Source organism: Vipera berus (genome assembly GCF_964194415.1).
Source record: "Vipera berus genome assembly, chromosome: W".
NCBI lineage: Eukaryota > Metazoa > Chordata > Lepidosauria > Squamata > Viperidae > Vipera > Vipera berus.
This window is the reverse complement of record NC_138210.1, coordinates 69,511,417-69,526,644: the sequence shown is the minus strand read 5'-3', so window position 1 is coordinate 69,526,644 and position 15,228 is coordinate 69,511,417. Positions and strand designations below refer to the sequence as shown.

Here is a 15,228-nt window from a genome sequence, read left to right as displayed (position 1 = left end):
CTGGAATAGAATAGAATAGAATAGAATAGAATAGAATAGAATAGAGTAGAGTAGAGTAGAGTAGAGTAGAGTAGAGTAGAGTAGAGTAGAGTAGAGTAGAGTAGAATAGAATAGAATAGAATAGAATAGAATAGAATAGAATAGAATAGAATAGAATAGAATAGAATAGAATAGAATAGGAAGGGGCCAGCTTCCTGCTCAGGCAGGAAACCCTATATCATTTCTGACAAATGTTTGTCCAATCTCTTCTTAAAAACTTGGAGCATTCACAACTTCTGGAGGCAATGGCATGCAGATGGCATGGAATCAGTATGACTCATGTCTGGTTTTATTTGGATCAAATTCTAAGGGCCATTCTCAGAAATGGAGTCTTCTATTTATTATTAAATCTTCAAAGACTTTTTAAAGTCTCCAATAAAAGGGGGAGAAAACTGCTTGGAGATGACGCTGTAGAAGAATAATTTTCTTCCCATTTTCCTTTTTTTTCCCTATTCAGTATTCCGTAGCATTCAAGCTGAAGGTTTCCACCGTAGTATCCTCAGGACTCACAGATTAGAAACCCCACTCAGGTGAGGGGGAGTGGAATAAATCAGAAACTTTACACTTTTGTGAATTTTCCCCCCAGTCTTGGCAGCCTTAGGATGTGTGGACTACAACTCCCAGAAATCCTCAACCTGTATATCTAGTTGTTGTTATGAGGACATCAAAATCATGGCCTCTGCATCCAATGCTGTGTAGTACACAATTGTTTGTGTATGTCACACATTTTGTATGAGATCATGATATATTCAGTGTTAACTCCCCTACCCCACCACGCCCCGGCTTAATTTATTATTCATTGAAGGTGATGGTCTCCTCATTCCTAGTTGTATTTATGTGGAGACTAGAGAGTTTGCATTTCTTTGAGGGGTATTTTAATTTGCACTTTGCTCTTGTCTTTTTCTTCAAACTTAATTTACATTTGAATGTGGCCCAAGGATTTCTCGCTGCTCATACTTTGCTCAAACACACACACACACACACACACACACTTGTGCTATAGATTGTTCGAATCACTTTCCAAGATCACAAAGGAAATTGATAATAATTCCAATTTAGCCCATGCAGGGTAATATTCCACTACATTTTCATTCCAATAGCAAGGGGCTGATAAAATATAATGATATTTTTACAGATCAGATAAATTAAAGCTTCTGTCCTCAAATGCTAATCTCAAGTTAGCTAAGGAGAACCTTGGTGATCCACTTTCCCAAGTAACTGCCTTGAATAACTTATCAGTTGAAAGGAAATATTGATTCAATATTAACCCAGGAATACCTCTAAGAATATAAGTCATGCGAGGGACAATGTTCATTTTAATAAGATTAACTTTAGCCCATAGACTTAAAGGGATTTTAAGCCATATATTAAAATCATTTCAAGCCTTTCCAAAAGTTTCAATATATCATGTGAAGTGTTAAAACCACTTTACAATGCCTTGGTAAGGCCACACTTGGAATACTGCATCCAGTTTTGGTCACCATGATATAAAAAAGATGTTGAGACCCTAGAAAGAGTGCAGAGAAGAGCAGCAAAGATGATCAGGGGACTGGAGGCTAAAACATATAAAGAACGGTTGCTGGGATCAGGGATATCCAATTTAATGAAAAGAAGGACTAGGGGTGACATGATAGCAGTCTTCCAATATCTCAGGGGTTGGGAGTCAAGCTATTCTCCAAAGCACCTGAAGGTAGGATAAGGAGCAATGGATGGAAACTAATCAAGGAGAGAAGCAACCTAGAACTAAGGAGAAATTTTCTGACAGTTAGAACAATTCATCAGTGGAACAACCTGCCTCCAGAAGTTGTGAATGCTCCAACACTGGAAGTTTTTAAGAAGAGACTGGACATCCATTTGTCTGAAATGGTATAGGGTTTTCTGCCTGAGCAGGGGGATGGACTAGAAGACCTCCAAGGTCCCTTCCAACTCTTCTATTCTATTCTATTCTATTCTATTCTATTCTATTCTATTCTATTCTATTCTATTCTATTCTATTCTATTCTATTCTATTCTATTCTATTCTATTCTATTCTATTCTATTCTATTCTAAGGCCCATGGGGGTCCCTGAGGGAAGAGAAGTGGAACATGGGTTGCTTCAGGGATTGGGAAAAGCCTTGAGAGACATGGAGCTGGTGGGCCTGGTGCTTGTTCTCAGACTCTTAAGGCATCCCCCAACCCTAAGGCAACCCATGCTCTGTTTAACAACCATATCAGGGAGAAGAGGAATGGAGGTTGTTGAGCAAGGTGATGACATGGCTGTCTTACGTAATGACTATGAAGAGTTGTGACTGTAATATGCAGGCTCTATTAAGGTCATGAATCAAGTTCTTGACATAGAACAGTTCAGTTAATGACTGTTCAAAGTTACAACAGCACTGAAAAAAGTGACTTATGACCATTTTTCACACTTATGACCATTGCAACATCCTGGTGGTCATGTCATCAAAATTCAGACATTTGGCAACTGATTCATATTTATGACAGTCTCAGCATCCCGGGACCATGTGATCCCCTTTTGTCACCTTCTGACAAGCAAAGATAATGGGGAAGCCAGATTCACTTAACAACCATGTTACTGACTTAACAACTGCAGTGATTCACTTAACAACTGTGGCAAGAAAGGTCCTAAAAGGGGGTAAAAACTCACTTAACAAATGTCTCACTTAGCAACAGAAATTGTGGTCATATGTTGAGGACTACCTGTATCATATGTATGGATACATTCATTTAAGGGAATCAGAAAGAAAAATATTATTATTAACCTAATGAACAAGGCATATATTTTAGGAAAGATGTGCCTGGATTCTTATAAACCTGAGCGCATCATTTATAAAATAATTCTCAAGTCCAACAAAACTGATTTAAAATGAACACAAGCATGAAAACAAAAAAATGACAAAAGGCTACCTTGGGAGAAAAAACCCCCAAATTTTACTGGAAGATTGTTCTAGGAATATTTATCCATGCTGGCATAAAATTATGGCAATCACAGGCCTCTGATTTTGGGGAGGCCCCAGCCTGACACCAGATGGGAAGGTTGATTTAAATATAAAATGAAATTAAAAGGGGAGGGGGGAGGAAGTTTAATCAGATAGAAATATTTGTAAATGTAAAAAGCTGCAAATGAGATACACATTAGTTTATTTAGTTAGTTATTTTATTCATCAAATTTATACAGCCATCTCACCAAAAGCAATTCTGGGTGGCAAACAAGAATCAACATGAACAATAAATAAAAGCAAAAAATGTACAATATTAAAAAAAGTTATTAATAAACATCATAAAAGCGATAATACAATCCATAGAAGAGGAAGAATTTTTTAAAAGGCCACCTCAATAAGGCAGCTATCTGAACAGGTTCCCAGACACTTAGAAGCCCCTAATTATCTCCACTCAGGAAAAATTGTAGAATTTTGATAGTTGTCAAATTCTGTCATCTGTTTCTAAGAAATGATACTTTCTTGCGTAACACCTCCAAAATTGAAGCTTTGTCTTTCTTACCAGGAAAGATAAGGAAGAAAGCTGTAGTAGATCTGATGTGAATGGAAGAACGGTTGGTAAGGAAAGAAGAAGACCATCAAAAGCCTTAGAAAGTCAGTTTTTTTATGCCAGGTCACAATCTTTTAATTCCAGACCACTATCTGAAAGGTATTCTGAACCATGGGCAGCACCAAGACCTATCTCTTGCATTTTCCCAACCACTATATATCGGAGTGTATATCACCACTATGGTGGGAAGGTAACAGTGTTCCGTGCGCCTTTGGCATCTAGTCATGCCGGCCACATGACCACGGAGACGTCCTCGGACAAGCGCTGGCTCTTCGGCTTTGAAACAGAGATGAGCACCGGCCCCTAGAGTCAGAAACGACTAGCACGCATGTGCAGGAGAACCCTTACCTTTACTTTATATCAAAGGTGGTGACCCTTTGAGAGCTGTATGCAGCTAAATTTCATTTTGATGCATGCCAATTGGTGTACATTCAAAGTGACAATAAAGTTGTTGTTGTTGTTGTTGTTGTTGTTGTTGTTGTTGTTATTATTATTATTATTATTATTATTATTATTATTATTATTATTATTATTATTAATTTCATGGTTTCTCCTTAAAACATCATGAATCAAGGAGCTGTTGGTATAGCTCTACAGGGGAAATATTGAGTCTGTCATTTGCACCTCTATAACTAACTGGTTTGGCACAGCACACAAACCACATAGATAGAGACTTCAACAGATAGTTAGGATTGCAGAAACAATAATTGTTGCTTGTCTTTATTTAGTATCCCATTATGATTTAAGTTGTTTGCTTATTTGGTATCCTATGACTAACACTGAGTTTGAATCTTAGGATTTATGATGATTGTGTTTTATGATTATGATCATGATTTATCACTTGTTGCTTGTATGTATGCTGAGAGCTTATGCACAGCAGACAAATTCTTTGTGTATCTTTTCACACTTGACCAATAAAGAATTCTATTGTTAATTCCAATGTTCTTCCTTCATTAAACTGCACCAGGAAATCCAAAGGGATTCCCAAGTCAAATCCAGAGAGCAGATCAATATTACTGTTCATAAGAAAACTGACATCAGTTTTGTCACGATTGAAGAACATTGAAAATCTATCTTTCCATTATAAATTCTTCCTGGGATTCAACTTGGATTGAAGCCATGGATGCTACCACCACCATAGTTTCAAATTCTGGATTATGGATGTTGACCTGTTGCTCCTTCAATCTTACCTTGAGTAAAGTTATGGTATGATATTGCTGGTGGATAGTTTACCCACTCCTCCTCTTGAAAAATTAGGATTGCTTCTTCAAAGAAGTCTAGGATTAGATTTTAGGGAAAGCTGGAGTCTTTTCTTCTTAATGCTTTCCAAATGGCTTCTTTCACTTCATTGTTCCTAATAGTATAAACAAATGGATTGAGCACTGGAGCAACGGTCGTATGCACCACAGAAACAGAGCGGATTATACTGAAGGAAGAGTTCTTGACAGTTGGTCTTAAGTAGACAAAAAAGACTGACCCATACAAAATGCAGACTACAACCAGGTGGGAAGCGCAGGTAGAAAAGGCCCTCTGCTGTCCGGTGGTTGAAGACATTCGGAGAATGGTGAAGATGATGAAGAGGTAAGAAATGAGAGTGAAGAGCAGGGAGGACATCACCACAACTACAGTAATAAGGAAGCCCAGGGCTTCAATAAGATGTGTATCTCCTCCTGAAATCTTTAATAAAGGTCCAACATCACAAAAGAAATGATTGATAATGTTGAACGTGCAGTAGGGTAGATTAGCTATCATTATCACTTGACAAATCATGTAGACAAGAACCACAAGCCAGGCGGACATCGACAGCTTAAAGCAAACCCCAGAAGTCATGATGGTGGCATATCTCAAAGGATGGCAAATGGCTACGTATCTGTCCAAAGATATCAAAGTGATGATGAAAAATTCTGTAATGCCAAAGAAGAAGTAAAAGAACAGTTGTGTGATACAGCAGTAGAAACAGATGGAATTGTTTGCAGAGAGATAGTTGACCAGCAGTTTAGGAATAAAGGCTGTGGTGTGTCCAATGTCAATGCAAGACAGGTTGCTAAGGAAGAAATACATGGGTTTCTGGAGATGGGGGTCCAAAATTACCATGACAATGATGAGTCCGTTGCCCATCAGACAAAGAAGGTAGAGCAGAAAGATGCCAGCATGCATCGCACTTTCCATTCGCTCTATGGTTGGAAGTCCAACCAGGATAAACTCTACTGCTCTCGTACAGTTGGTCAAATTCATGTTCTCCTATAAGGTGGGAAAATAAGAGATCTTCACTGAGTTACTCTTTAAGCAAATTTCTAAACACAGTTTTCATGAGTTACTGTTGTGTTTGCAACATGTAAAACCTAGTAGCACATTTAGTACAGTAATTGTGCTTGTATTATTGCCAAGACTTCATTTATTGGAATTTCAGGACTTTCATTTAAACTAACATTCATCTTTCCAGCTTTTGTATCTTCTGTACATAAAAATATTGATGAACAAAATCCAGAGTTTGATGGAAGATGTTGAGAATAGTAGGAGAACATTTGTAGATGGAAAGTCATCTGGATACAGAACATAAATGTGTTGCAGAGAGAAAGAAAATGAAGAGGGTGAATGGATAAGCAGTTATGAAAGTAAGATAGAAAATTATGATATTCTGCAAATAGGAAATATGTTGAGATATTAAACAAAATCAGTGCAGAATGTCCCACGAAATAAATAATAACATTCATGGTCATTAGCTCCTAGACATTTTATGGAGATTCTCAGTCTTCCAGATGGTGGTTGTCCCAAAGATACTTTTTCAGAGGCAACTAGATTTTCTTTGTTTTTCCTTGAAGTTATTTCACATCTCATCCAAGTAGCTTCTTCAACTGAAAGGTCTTCAAGGAAAAACAAAGGAACTCCAGTTGCCTCTTGAAAAAGCAACTTCGGAATAATTTGTAGACGTCCACACAGATTCTTGTAAATGAATATTTAGTAAATCTCTCCCTCTCCTTGTGTAATCTTGGTTGCATCCTAACCCACTGGAAGAACACAAGTAACATATTTCCACATGCACATATCTAAGCATTCTTAAGAATAAGAAGTAATAATTTTAAAAAACCCTCTTTTTACAAGTTCTCATGGAGATTTTCAAGCTGCAAAGATGATATTCTGGTTTCATTGGTTTTGAAAGTTTTACCTAGTATTTAGAGCCTTTTCTGGACATTAGATCATAGAAATGAGACGTTATGGAGTGATTTTTCATAAACACTTGGGATATCATCTCCAGAGGAGTCTGTTTCTAATTTCCCATGTGAATCCAGACATGATGCTAAAAAAACAATATTTTGAATCACCATGGCATGAACTTGATGTAAGGATGGATCAAATATTAACCTTTGCTCCAAGATTTGTCATCTTCTGGGTATACATGATTAATTCTGCAGAGCCTTGAAGGCTTAGAAAATTCAATAATTTGTGGTTCTTCTACATAATGTTTTTTTTCTTTTCATACTATTTTTCTTATGGAATTTTCTCTTTTTTAATGGAAGTGAAAGGAGGGGAAAATACCCATAGTAGCTTCAGAACTCACATTTCTGAGGTTATTTATTTATTTATGTATGTATGTATGTATGTATGTATGTATGTATGTATGTATGTATTTATTTATTTATTTATTTATTTATTTATTTATTTATTTATAGAAGGTGAAGGTAGGATCCTTGGGAAATAAAAGTATTACTGTTCAGTTAAGAATTCTTGGCTGGCAGGAAAAAGCTGCCAATCCTATTTTTATAGGATAGGATAGGATAGGATAGGATAGGATAGGATAGGATAGGATAGGATAGGATAGGATAGGATAGGATAGGATAGGATGGGATGGGATGGGATGGGATGGGATGGGATGGGATGGGATGGGATGGGATGGGATGGGATGGGATGGGAATGAAGGGAGGGAAATGGGAATGAGAAGGAAGGAAGGAAGGAAGGAAGGAAGGAAGGAAGGAAGGAAGGAAGGAAGGAAGGAGATGGGAATGAGAAGGAAAGAAGGAGATGGGAATGAGAAGGGAGGGAGGGAGAGGGGTGGGTGGGAGGGAGGGAAGAAGAAAGGAAGGAAGAAAGGAAAAAAGGAAGAATGGAGGGAGAGAGAAGGGCTATTGAACATTCATGGGGCATTAGATATGCAAATTCAACATGATTTTTTCTAATATTGCCTTTTTGAATGCACGGAGATCTTTAATTAAATCATTCAAAATTGAATTTGTAATGAATTTGATAAGTAATGAAGAGAGTATCCTTAAAGGAAGCATCTGTATAAAAGTCATAAATTCATAACAATAATATCCCAAGTGCATTCAGTTAGAGATCGTATATGAAAATTGTTCACATATGAGTTTGCAGACAAAAATGTATCTGTTTAGAAAAGCGTCCATCAAAATGCATACCAACTTTTTTGAAACTTGAAAAAACTAAAACTGTCCCCAAGCGTGAGAAACTGAACTTAGGCACTAGCAAAAACAGGAAAACAAACAAACAAACAAAAATGACAGAGCAAACCCTTTTTGATTGTTATATTACTAATATAATATATGATACAATAGGCATAAAATAATAGGCATAATAAAACATACATGGATGGAGAAATACTTTAATTTATTCCAAAAATAACCTTATAGCGTGACAGAATTAAAAAAAATAAAAAAAAAATTCACTGTAGCCAAGGTGCTAAACTTAAAAGTTTTCTTGTTCCTGTACATCCACATCTGGCTCGGTGTGAATATTTTCGGACATTGATCATTTGTCCCTATTCTCACTTTCAAAAGTCTGCACTTGTACTGAAACTTAATGTTTAAAATGAACCTGAAAGCACCATCTGGATTGTTTTAACTCCCAGTGTTTCAATGGATATGTAGCCCTCTAACTAGCTCTACAGGTGGTCCTCAACTTACAACAATTCAACTTAGTGACTGTTCAAAGTTAGAAAAAAGTGATGTAATGTAACGTAATGCAATGTAATGTAACATAATGTAAAGAACGTAACGTACATAACAGAACAGAATGGAAGAGAAGAGAAGATAATCATCATCATCATCATCATCATCATCATCATCATCATCATCATCATCATCATCTTGTGGGACTTCTGAATATAGACAGATCACCATTTGGAACACAACACGCCACATATCTCAGTCATAAAGAACCGAAGCATACAGTTGATTCATATCGCTGTACCAGGAGATGCCAGAGTTGAAGAAAAAGAATTGGAAAAAATTATGAAATACCGTGACCTGGCCATCGAATCTGCGCAATTATGGATGAAACATATAACAGTGATACCCATTGTCATCGGGGCACTGGGAACGATGTCCAAAACCTTTGCAAAATACATCAAGAAATTGCAGCTTCCTACAATAACTCCAGCAAAGCTACAAAAAGCTGCACTACTCGGAACATCTTACATTTTAAGGAGATACCTGGCTGATACCTAGGATACTGGCAGCAACCCGTGTCAACCATTAGTGCCAGTCAATTTGAGTGTTCAGTTGACTGTGTTTCATGTTTTATGAGTAAAAGTTTTATAATAATACAGTTGAAAGGGACCTTGGAGGTCATCTAGTCCAAACCCCTCTCTCTGCCAGGAAACCCTATACCATTTCGGACAAATAGCTGTCCAGTCAGCATTCACAGCTTCTGGAGGCAGGTTCTTCTACTGGTTAATTGTTCTAACTGCCAGGAAGTTTCTCCTTAGTTCTAGGTTGTTTCTCTCCTTGATTAGTTTCCATTCATTGCTTCTTGTCCTGCCTTTGGGCACTTTGGAGAATAGCTTGACTCCCTCCTCTTTGTGGCAGCCCCTGAGATATTGGGACACTGCTATCAAGATATGGAATGGAGTGGAATAGAAGAGAAGAGAAGAGAAGAGAAGAGAAGAGAAGAGAAGAGAAGAGAAGAGAAGAGAAGAGAAGAGAGGAGAGGAGAGGAGAGGAGAGGAGAGGAGAGGAGAGGAGAGGAGAGGAGAAGAGAAGAGAAGAGAAGAGAAGAGAAGAGAAGAGAAGAGAAGAGAAGAGAAGAGAAGAGAAGAGAAGAGAAGAGAAGAGAAGAGAAGAGAAGAGTGGAATGACCTATGAACATTTTTCACACTTATGACTGCTGCATGATCATGTGATCAAAACTGACAACCTTGGCAGGTGACTCATACTTATGATTGTAATATCCTGAGCTCATGTGATCACATTTTATGACCTACTGATTAGCAAAGTCTGGTAGAAGCCAGATTCACTTAGCCACCAATTTCTCTATATTCTTACCCTATATAGAACTACTTCTGTAGTTAAAAGGGGGTTTGGCAGTTAAAAATGAATTTAATATATACAGTACAGGTAATCCTTTACTTATGCTCATTAGTTAAACTAATGATCATAAATCAAGGACTACCTGTATATATTGGATGGTTCAAAGTTATGATAGTGATGAGAAAGTGACTAATCCTAACCCTAACTTGTTCTCGGAGTTATGACACCTGTGGTCATGTCTTCACAATTTGGGCATTTGGCACCTGGCTTGTGTTTGTGATGGTTGCAATATCCTTCAGTCACCTGATCATGATTTTCAACCTTGCTAGATGACTTTTGACAAGCAAAGTCAATGGGGGAAGTTGAAATTGCTTGCTTAATGACCTTGTGATTCACTCAACAACCAAGTTAAAAAACTGTTTCTGGTCACATGATGATTCATTTAATGACCACATCACTTAAAGGAGCAAAATTCCTGTTTCGGTTTGGTCATAAGAAATACTTGTATAATGGAATATTTATCCATGTACTCTTCTGATGATGAAGGCCATCTGCTTTTTTTTTAATGACCTAGTTGCAGTTCCCATGTCAGAGATATCTGGATTTTTGGACCAGAAGAACATTTAAAGTTTTAAATAATTAATTTATCAATTAGAGATAAATGGATGGAATAACAGATAGTGGAAGAGGAACTATTTTAATCCAGGATGCAATCACAATGGGAAAGGAGAACAGAAGCATCTTCCCATTTCTGAAAAAAATGTTTTTTTTCAATTATAAAATGATATGTTTTAATGACCTTGTCCCAGATTCCTATATTTAAGCTAAGCAAATAGAAGAAGAGCTTTATGTACTTGTGTGCCTCTATATGTGTGTGAATTTCTAGTTTGTGGAACACTTGGAAAAAGGAATGAGTAATCAGAAAATGTAGATAACTTTTCTTTGAATCTCCAATCAGAATAGAGCTGGAAAGGATCTTAGTCCAACTCCCTTTTCAGACAGGAGACTTTATACCAGTTCAGACAAGTGCCTGTCCAGTCTCTTCTTAAAGACCTCCAGTGATGAACACAGACTTTAATGGATAGTTAGAATTGCAGAAACAATAATTGCAACATGCCTGCCTTCCATTGAGGACCTGTATACTGCAAAAGACAGTAAGAGGGCTGTGAAAATATCCACAGACCCTCACATCCCGGTCTTACACTGTTTCAACTTCTTTCCTCAAGATGATGCTATGGCATGCCAAAACAATCAGGCACAAAGACACTTTCCCACCCCCGCCCCCATGCTATAACTCTGCTAAACAACTAATTCCCACAACACTGTCTTATGCCCTAGGATGTTAAACCACCTAGTAGGGCTGTCTTGCCTATTATCCTTCTCATCTCTTCATTTTTCCTATTTCCTATTTCCTTAGTTTCTTATGACTATAACATGGTTGCTTGTATCTCCTGATTTATGTTGCTTGTCTTTATTTAGTATCCCATTATGATTTAAGTTGTTTGCTTATTTGGTATCTTATGACTATCACTGAGTTTGAATCTTAGGATTTATGATGATTATGATTATGTGTTATGATTATGGTCATGATTTATCAATTGTTGCTTGTATGTATGCTGAGAGCTTATGCACAGCAGACAAATTCTTTGTGTGTCTATTCACCCTTGACCAATAAAGAATTCTATTGTTAATTCCAATGTTCTTCCTTCATTAAACTGCACCACAAAATCCAAAGGGATTCCCAAGTCAAATCCAGAGAGCAGATCAATATTACTGTTCATAAGAAAACTGACATCACTTTTGTCACGATTGAAGAACATTCAAAATCTATCTTTCCATTGTGAATTCTTCCTGCGATTCAACTTGGATTGAAGCCATGGATGCTAGAATCACCATAGTTTCAAATTCTGGATTATGGATGTTGACCTGTTGCTGCTTCAATCTTACCTTGAGTAAAGTTATGGTATGATATTGCTGGTGGATAGTTTACCCACTCCTCCTCTTGCATAATTGAGATTGCTCCCTCAAAGAAGTCTAGGATTAGATTTTAGGGAAAGCTGGAGTCTTTTTTTCTTAACACTTTCCAAATGGCTTCTTTCACTTCATTGTTCCTAATAGTATAAACAAATGGATTGAGCACTGGAGCAACGGTAGTATGCACCACAGAAACAGAACGGATTATACTGAAGGAAGAGTTCTTGACAGTTGGTCTTAAGTAGACAAAAAAGACTGACCCATACAAAATGCAAACTACAACCAGGTGGGAAGCGCAGGTAGAAAAGGCCCTCTGCTGACTGGCGGTTGAAGACATTCGGAGAATGGTGAAGATGATGAAGAGGTAAGAAATGAGGGTGAAAAGCAGGGAAGACATCACCACAACTACAGTAGAAAGCAAAGCCAGGGCTTCAATGAGATGTGTATCTCCTCCTGCAATCTTTAACACAGGTCCAGCATCACAAAAGAAGTGATCGATAATGTTGAATGTGCAAAAGGGTAGGTTAGCTACCATTATTACTTGAGAAATCGTGTAGACAAGAACCACAAACCAGGCGGACATCGACAGCTTAAAGCAAGCCCCAGAAGTCATGATGGTGGTGTATCTCAAAGGAAAGCAAATGGCTACGTATCTGTCCAAAGATATCAAACTGATGATGAAAAATTCTGTAATGCCAAAGAAGAAGTAAAAGAACAGTTGTGTGATACAGCAGTAGAAACAGATGGAATTGTTTGCAGAGAGATAGTTGACCAGCAGTTTAGGAATAAAGGCTGTGGTGTGTCCAATGTCAATGCAAGACAGGTTGCTAAGGAAGAAATACATGGGTTTCTGGAGATGGGGGTCCAAAATTACCATGACAATGATGAGTCCGTTGCCCATCAGACAAAGAAGGTAGAGCAGAAAGATGCCAGCATGCATCGCACTTTCCATTCGCTCTATGGTTGGAAGTCCAACCAGGATAAACTCTACTGCTCTCGTACAGTTGGTCAAATTCATGTTCTCCTATAAGGTGGGAAAATAAGAGATCTTCACTGAGTTACTCTTTAAGTAAATTTCTAAACACAGTTTTCATGAGTTACTGTTGTGTTTGCAACATGTAAAACCTTTCTTTGGTCACCATGATGTAAAAAAGTTCTCGAGACTCTAGAAAGGGTACAGAGAAGAGCAACAAAGATGATTAGGGGGCTGGAGGCTAAAACATATAGGGCACGGTTGCTGGAATTGGGTATGTGTAGTTTAACGAAGAGAAGGGTGAGGGGTGACATGATAGCAGTGTTCCAATATCTCAGGGGCTGCCACAAAGAAGAGGGAGCCAAGCTATTCTCCAAAGCACCTGAAAGCAGGACAAGAAGCAACGGATGGAAACTAGTCAAGGAGAGAAGCAACCTAAGGAGATACTTCCTGACAGTTAGAACAATTAACCAGTGGAACAACCTGCCTCCAGAAGTGGTGAATGCTCCAACACTGGAAGTTTTTAAGAAGAGACTGGCCAGCCATTTGTCTGAAATGGTATAGGGTTTCCTGCCTGAACAGGGGGTTGGACTAGATGACCTCCAAGGTCCCTTCCAACTTATTATTATTATTATTATTATTATTATTATTATTATTATTATTATTATTATTATTATTATTATTATTATTATCATCATCATCATCATCATCATCATCATCATCATCATCTATAAGTTAATATAGGCAAGAAAATGGTAAGTGAGCACCTATTCAGCCTAGACGAGTTCAAATCACCAGGACCAGATGGATTACCTAGTAGCACATTTAGTACGATAAATGCACTTGTAGTATTGCCAAGATTTAATTTATTGGAATTTCAGGACTTTCATTTAAAGCTTTTGTATCTTCTGTAGATAGAAAATACTGATGAACAAAATCCAGAGTTTGATGGAAGATGTTGAGAATAGCAGGAGAACATTTGTAAATGGAAACTCATCTGTATATGGAACACAAATGTGTTGCTGAAAGAAAGAAAATGTAGATGATGACTGGATAAGCAGTTATGAAAGTAAGGTAGAAAATTATGATATTCTGCAAATAGGAAATATGTTGAGATATTAAACAAAATCAGTGCAGAATGTCCCACCAAATAAATAATAACATTCATGGTCATTAGCTCATAGACATTTTATGGAGATTCTCAGTCTTCCAGATGGTGGTTGTCCCAAAGATGCTTTTTCAGAGGCAACTAGACTTTCTTTGTTTTTCCTTGAAGTTGTTTCACATCTCATCCAAGTATCTTCTTCAACTGAAAGGTCTTCAAGGAAAAAAACAAAGAAGGTCCAGTTGCTTCTTGAAAAAGCAACTTTGGAATAATTTGTAGACATCTACACAGATTCTTGTAAATGAATATGTAGTAAGTTTCTTCCTCTCCTTGTGTAATCTTGGTTGCATCCTAACCCACTGGAAGAACACAAGTAACATATTTCCACACGCACATATCCAAATATTATTAAGAATAAGACGTAATAACAAAAAACCTCTTTTTACAAGTTCTCATGGAGATTCTGGAGCTGCAAACATGGTATTCTGGTTTCAGTGGATTTCAAAGAAACATGTTATCCACTCTGGTAAAAAAACATGTTTTACCTAGCACTAAAGCCTTTTCTGGACATTAGTTTATAAAAATGAGAAGTTATGGAGTGATTTTTCATAGACACTTGGGATAACATCTCCAGAGGTGTCTGCTTCTAATTTCCCATGTGAATCCAGACATGATGCTAAGAAAATAATATTTTGAATCACCATAACATGTGATATCAAATATTAACCTTTGCTCCATGATTTGTTATGTACTGGGTATATATGATTAATTATGCCGTCTTGAAGGCTCAATAAATTAAATAATTTGTGGTTCCTCCACATAATGTTTTTCTTTCCGTACTACTTTTCTTATGGAATTTTCTCTTTTTCCATGGAAGTGAAAAGGAAAAAAAAATACCCATAGTAGGTTCAGAGCTCACATTGCTGAGGGTTTTTGTTTGTTCGTTTGTTTTAAAAAAAGCTGAAGGTGGGATCCTAGGGAACTAAAAGTGTTACTGTTCAGTTAAAAATTCTTGGCTGGGTTTAATTTTGGGCAGAAAAAAGCTACCAATCCTATTTTCTACGGGATGGGATGGGATGGGGTAGGATAGCATAGGATGGGATGGGATGGGATGGGATGGGATGGGATGAGATGGGATGTGAAGGGAAGAGAAAGGAAGGGAAGGCAATGAAGGGAGGGAGATGGCAATGAGAAGGAAGGAAGGAAGGAAGGAAGGAAGGAAGGAAGGAAGGAAGGAAGGAAGGAAGGAAGGAAGGAAGGAAGGAGATGGGAATGAGAAGAAGGAAGAAAGGAAGGAAGTGAGGGAGATGGGAATGAGAGGGAAGGA

At 37.5% G+C, this 15,228-nt stretch overlaps 2 protein-coding genes across 2 annotated transcripts; both read right to left on the bottom strand.

The window, feature by feature from the left end:
* Nucleotides 1–4,879: 4,879 nt before the first annotated feature.
* LOC308676428 (olfactory receptor 6X1-like) lies at nucleotides 4,880–5,824 on the bottom strand (the record flags this gene model as incomplete). The annotated part of the gene is made up of 1 exon (XM_081342244.1): nucleotides 4,880–5,824. One exon carries the CDS (start codon nucleotides 5,822–5,824, stop codon nucleotides 4,880–4,882), a length of 945 nt encoding a protein of 314 aa, XP_081198370.1.
* A 6,072-nt stretch (nucleotides 5,825–11,896) lies between these two features.
* On the bottom strand, nucleotides 11,897–12,841 carry LOC308676427 (olfactory receptor 6X1-like; the record flags this gene model as incomplete). Its single annotated transcript, XM_081342243.1, has 1 exon — nucleotides 11,897–12,841. One exon carries the CDS (start codon nucleotides 12,839–12,841, stop codon nucleotides 11,897–11,899), a length of 945 nt encoding a protein of 314 aa, XP_081198369.1.
* Between the last annotated feature and the right edge of the window lie 2,387 nt (nucleotides 12,842–15,228).